The sequence below is a fragment of the Rhamphochromis longiceps genome, linkage group LG15 (genome assembly GCF_057381845.1).
Source record: "Rhamphochromis longiceps isolate RC_006_pf linkage group LG15, R_longiceps_female_GT1.1, whole genome shotgun sequence".
NCBI lineage: Eukaryota > Metazoa > Chordata > Actinopteri > Cichliformes > Cichlidae > Rhamphochromis > Rhamphochromis longiceps.
Genome location: NC_140571.1, coordinates 12,519,653 through 12,525,881, shown reverse-complemented (window position 1 = coordinate 12,525,881; position 6,229 = coordinate 12,519,653). Strand labels below are relative to the sequence as shown.

At 43.5% G+C, this 6,229-nt stretch overlaps 1 protein-coding gene across 1 annotated transcript in view; it reads left to right on the top strand.

Moving 5' to 3' along the window:
• The first annotated feature begins 2,429 nt into the window (after positions 1-2,429).
• The window catches only part of syne1a (spectrin repeat containing, nuclear envelope 1a), a 124,217-nt gene continuing 120,417 nt past the window's right edge, over positions 2,430-6,229 (top strand). Inside the window, exons 1-2 of the mRNA XM_085383127.1 lie at positions 2,430-2,560; positions 4,743-4,804. Of these exons, the coding sequence (XP_085239253.1) occupies positions 2,476-2,560; positions 4,743-4,804 (147 nt within the window). The 5' untranslated portion in view covers positions 2,430-2,475. The remainder of the gene's footprint in view (positions 2,561-4,742; positions 4,805-6,229) is intronic.

The window sequence follows — 6,229 nt, the reverse complement described above, 5'->3', positions numbered from 1 at the left end:
AATTTACTGCTTTAAAGTGGATTAAAAATTGCATTAATTCTCGTTGATTGATTCTTTTTGGCGGGTTCAGCACCTCGGATAGTTCCCTCACACTTCTGAGTTCGGGTGTAGCTGTTTAGCAGCACCTTGAACTTGGCATAGAGGCTGGAGTAAATGGAAACACACTGTGCATCGGTCAATATATTCTGTTTTATTATTTACATCATTGATAATGCGTGGGCTCTCTAGAACAATAGATCTTTGCCTGGTTGCAGCGCAGCATGGGCCAAAGGATTTTCTTGCAGTAATGTTATTGAATTGGGATTGCGAGTTTGTGCAGAGTGAAACCCCCAATGGATTTTGCTTTCCACTGGCATAAATCATCTTTTCATAGTTTAGAGAAAGCTGGTAAAGGCAATGCAAATGTAAATATGAAAAAAAAAAAACAGGACTGCATGAATATTTCTTTGAACTGTCGTTTGAGCTAAAATGCCTGCACAGTCCGTCACACATACACAGCTCTCCAACTGTATGTTCAGAAATGTAAAGCGCGGCTTGACAGACACTCGTTTCAAAGAGTCATCCAGAGGGATAGGCTCACGTTATGACGGCCAGTTCCAGGGCTGTTAGAGGGAGGAGTGTCAGCGGTGTGATTATCAGCAGACAGATAGCGGATGACAGCTGCCATCGGTTATTGATGACTTTTTTAATTAAAATCCCTTATGGGGGGAACCCAAAGAACAAAAAGGGAAAATCATACAAATGATGAATGGTCCTTTCATCTTTAAGGCTGATATAAGATGCACCGGGCTCTTCAGCATGAATATTGCTTTCCAGGAAACTCTCTGAATATGGTTTCAAAAGGAACTCTGCAATTTTAATTTTGCCAGAGCTCACACTGGCTGTATGTTTTTGTGTCTGTGTGTGCGCGTGTATGCCTGTGGTTGTTGGAGGAGATGGGGAACAAACAGAAAAGGCTGAATGCAGGAGAGCAGAGGTCAGGCAGAAACTGAGATAGGAATCAGAGTGTGAAAGAAGAAGGGGTCAACATACACTGGGGACATGCACACCCAGCTTTATGCAACATCATGAGAAGATGTTAAACCATAGGGAATGGCACAAGTTAGCTTTTTGTTTAATTCCCAGTATCGTCTTGGGATTTCTCGCACTCAGGGAACATGCCTTTGTAAAATGAACTCTCAGTAGTTGGACAAACAGTGCACCCATTGTCTAATGTTTTCTTGTTGCCTTGTTTAGCAGTAAAAGTTTTACCAGCAGCAGCAGCAGTGCAGTTTCCACAGCATGACTGAATCAGAATGAAAGTGGTGGTCTTCTTTGTTCTGGACTTCGCTATATTGTTCTTGTCCGAGACGCTTTGTGGACTGTGTACATTTCATGTTCTATGACAATCCAAACCTCGTCCCAGATATTACATCCTCCTGTATTGTTTTCCACTCCTGTTCGGTAGTCGCTTACCCAGAGAGAAAACAAACAGACTGTTTGTGACTGTGGTTGAGATGAAAGTGGCTCTTTTCTTTTTTTCTTTTTTTGAAGGGAGTACAGTAGGAGATCAGACAGGATGACTGTCAGTGATAGTCTGCTCCCCTGAAGGCTCTATGGAGTAAAGAAGCAGCGTGCCTCAGAGCACCGCATGGTATCTGTATGGATGACAGAGGGGAGAGCGAGGAGGGGAATTAAGAGTGCCAGCAGCACATAGGGAATTCCTGCACGTCTGTCCCCGCGTTGCTTTAGTGTTTGTGTGTTTGTGTGTGTGGTGCTGTCACAGAAGAGCTCCCGCTTTTCCCCTGCTAACCTGCTAAATGGTCTCCTTTAACCCACCCACCACCGCTAAGTCCTCCCTTTCCACATGCGGATGGGGCTACTGTGACATCACTCATTCCCACGCACTCTGATTGGCTAGCCATTGGAGGGAAGTAATTTTTTTTCCTGCAGCCTATAGCGAAAAATTGAGAGAGAGAGAGAGAAAACGTGGGAGGGAAGGACACAGGTAGAGAGGATATGAGAGGGGAAGAGAGAGAGGGAGACTAAGCAAAAAAAGATTGATGCTGAGGCAAGCCGGCACTGCGCAGCACTCTCTCACACACATACACACACAAACAGTCATTGCATCACGCGTACTCTCGCATCACACTCCCAAGCTGCTTAACAGGCAGGAAAACCACTGAGTCTGACTGAGTCTGCAGCCCGCTACTGCAGGACAGGACAGAGGACGGCAAAACGTAAAGGGCGACAGGCGAAACAAGAGGGTGGTTCTTTCCTCCCTGTTTTACCTCAGCGCAACAGTTCCACTGCTGTCATCCCAGGAGGTCCGGTGCTTCAGGGAGCTCTTTAAAGACACCTCCCCCCGAAAAAAAGGGGGGTGGGCAACAAGGGCAGGAGCAAGGGCAAGTGTTACCTCTCCCAGAGGTGGTCGTTGATGTCCTCTCAGTGCCCCCATGAAACAAGCACAAATTGAGGCATAATCCGGGTTACAAGATGGCACGGCAAGTAGGGGGCGAAGCCTCCCCGAAAAAGAACACATCCCTCAACCTGGTGGCGGGCTTCTACCAATACCTCCGGGGTAAGTGGGGCAGTTTGTGTGCGCGGCTGTGTGCATGTGTGTGTCCTGCTGAGACAGATAGAGACTCCAAAAAGAAAGCAAGTGCACAAAATGTGTATTTTTGCATGTGTGTAGGGTGTGTGATTTAGAACGGCACTGCAGCATGGACCGTACGTGCCTGCTGGACATATGTGTATGTGTGTGTGCATAACTATGAATGATTGTGTGCATTTTGCAGTGCAGTTTTCTTCCAAAGAGTTCCCTGAAGGATGCTTTTGTTTTTTTGTCAAAGCTGTGAGTGTGTGAATAAAGTGAAATGGGCAGACGTCTGAAGGGGGCGTTTCCACACTGGCGGAGTCAGCGAGTGAGCCTGTGTGTGTGTGTGTGTGTGTGTGTGTGTGTGTGTGTGTGTGTGTGTGTGTGTGTGTGTGTGTGTGTGTGTGTGTGTGTGTGTGTGTGTGGAGGTCTACAGCTGGTGAAACAAGCATACCCAGCAGACAAGTAACAACTCACTGCAGGTGTCACAGCACAGAGGGCTGACTGTCTGACCTTATCTCTCTGTCTGACCCTGTGGCTATCTGCCTCTCTGCTCATTTGGATATCACATATTCAGCATTCTGTCTGCCAGCTTGTCTCTGGATAAATCACATTATCAGTCTATACTGTTGAGAAGAAAGGAAATACTCTGAGATGTCTGACAACTGGTCTCTTTGTTTGCACCAAGTTTGCATTCTTTTCCTTGACTATATCAATGATAATTTGTTAAGGTGATCTTCGCTGTGAGAAATCAGGGACTGTGTATGAGACAAGTGATACAGAAGGTAATCAAGTGTGTTAAAATGCTGCTGCAAAGGATGGCTGTTTCCCATTGTTATATTGAAAGAAGATGAGCGTGTGTGCTTAAGAGTGACTGCGTTTGTGCGGCAGGTTCAAAGTCACCTCGTCCCTGAGACTGAGAGGCTGGCACCACGCACATGCAGGCCTGTTCTCCGTCACGCATGTTCCTGCTCAAGAATGTGGAGGGAGGGAACATCTTTCCCCATTCTCATCCAATATTACCGCCCATCAATATTTGATTACTCTTGGACCCAATCAAAAGATTAATTTGTAGAGCAGGAAGCTGCTCAGTGGCACGTATGACTATGTGTGAGTGTATATGCATTATGTATGAAAGGTACCTTCCCTCAGACACAGACACACCTCTTCCCTTTAGCGTCTGTCCACAGCACCCAGTGACACACTAACCAACTTGAGTGCAATCAAGGCGTCAGCATATTTCATTAAGGTAGAGGAAGGCACTGTGTCAGACGTCCTTTCTCGCTGATAACGTGCTTATCTCAAGGATATTGCTCTGCAGCAAAGACGGGACACACAAAAACATCAGTTGCATGCGTGTGATGGGATGCTTTGAATCCCAGGTAGATTGTGTGGTTTTGTACACTCTAATGGTATAAGTGTAGCAGCTGCACATTAATTTCTCTGAGATAACCTCATTCATGTTCAATTTTTTTAATACATGGGTTGCACATAACATTGAATTTTGCTGACACAAGATATCACGAAGAATAAACTATACATTAGTTGGTAAAAATCCAGCAGAACACACACACTTTCATACTATAAATGCACAGAAAATTGTATATATGCTTGATTTATTAGGTTTTCTCATTAAGGTTAAGTGCCTTTTTAGGGGACATTGTCAGCAGACGTATACTATTGATTGGGTCTTTCCAAAAGGGCCTTCATTACGTTAGCTGCCATAAACAAGACCAATGCATTTGGGGTAATGTCGCGTTTGTGTATTTTGATCACAGCCCTGAACAGAGCACCAGATTTCATGTTTAAACTGTACTCAGAAATGACTAGAACGTGGCAGATAAGAGGGAGAACCACCGGCCTCCTATCATTTAAAGGGCATTTTCGAGAGCACAATTTTCTGTCCTCAGCAAGAGGAGTTCAGATAATGAAAATGCCATCTGTAAATGTCAAATGCCTTCTCTTTGTACATTAGTGTAAGGTATGATTTGGTGTGACTGACACATTAGAGAGACAGGAAGATTATCAGAAATAACAAGAGGCAGCCATCCAGCATCAGAAACCCAAGCGACTCTCACAATAAACAATGAGAAGATTGTGTTTTTAATCCTTTCTTTGTTTATTATTGCGCGTGACTAATAGTGATGCTCTGGGCTCTGATTTACAGATGAGCAGGAAGCAGTGCAGAAAAGGACATTCACAAAATGGATCAACTCCCACTTGGCAAAGGTAAGAAAGTCTGGTTGTGTTTCCCTGCTAGTGCCAGCATTGTGTTATCCATTTACACAAAAGCTGGTGCTGGTGTTTGTTTTAAAACTCCCCGATTTCCATGTTTTTCCACTGTGAGTGACTTTACTACATCCTGTGTGCATGCGCTGACATTTTCCAAGAGCTGGTCATGGGACTGCTTGTTCCAGCTCAGACCACACACGGTCCTTCATTCTTGCATGATTTTTTTGCTCCTTGTTATTCTGTCAGTTTCATATAGCTACTAGCAAGGATTTACTCTCACTCTAATTATCTATTTCATATTACAGCATTTAATACACTGTATGTCTTTTTCCCCTGCAAGCTAGAGTCATTAATTTACATTTTAGTAATCTCGCTATCTCAATATGGGCCAATTTAGATTGTTTAGGATAAGAGTTTTTCATTAAAGCATGCTCTTCATTTGTCCACTCAGTGGACAATATGTCTTTGCCTTATAGTAAACAAACACATTTGATGCTACTGCATGCTGAGGGGCCTGTAATTATTGCATTATACTACGTTAGGCTCATCAGTTTCGCTCATTAATGCTTAAATGGTATGTCAGGAATGGGCAGACAAGGCAAATATGGCACAGTGCAACACAATTAAGTGTTACTCCAATCAGTGACGCTCCTCTCAAGGTTCCCTATTTGATTACGACAGCTGTGGAGTTCTTGAACTGCGGTGACGTGGAGCTGAAAATTCATTTGAAGAGCACTCAGAAGGGAATAAACCGTGACGTAATATTAAATAAGCACGTCTCAGGACTGTGCCAGCAGAAAATTACACACACACAGCCCAATATTTAAATGCTGTGAATTTTTTATAAGATTCAAGGTATAACCACATACTTTATTTATCAAGCCTGCAGTTGACCAGAGCTGCAGTCCCTTTGTTATTTCATTGTGATTGAACATTTTGGAGAGGCATTCCCACGAAGCTTTGAGGGGGTAGTTCAACATTTTTTTGGTCAGATGAGTAAATTGAGAAAATGAACACATATCCCACATTTGCATTATAAATATGTAGATGAGTAGATCTAGTAGCTTATCTTCTTTTTTGGCTTCTCCTTTTATGGATCACCACAGATCATCTATCCTTTTTATCCTTTTCTGCCACACCAACCCTCTGCATGTCCTCCTTTACTATATCCATGAACTTTCTCTGAGGTTCCTCTTTTCCTCTTCTCTGCCAGCTCCATTCTCAGCATCCTTTGCTCAATATATCCACTATCCCTCCTCTTCAGACAGTAAAAAAAGTCCAGATATGTATCGATTCAGGGATGTGAAGCCTAGGAGACAGTGCCAAAGCAGCCAGTGTCTTAATTTTAATACATTTACAAACACAGTTAAACCAGGTGGTTTCTAAAATAAATAAATAAGTGGACGTAAAAAAAAAAACCTT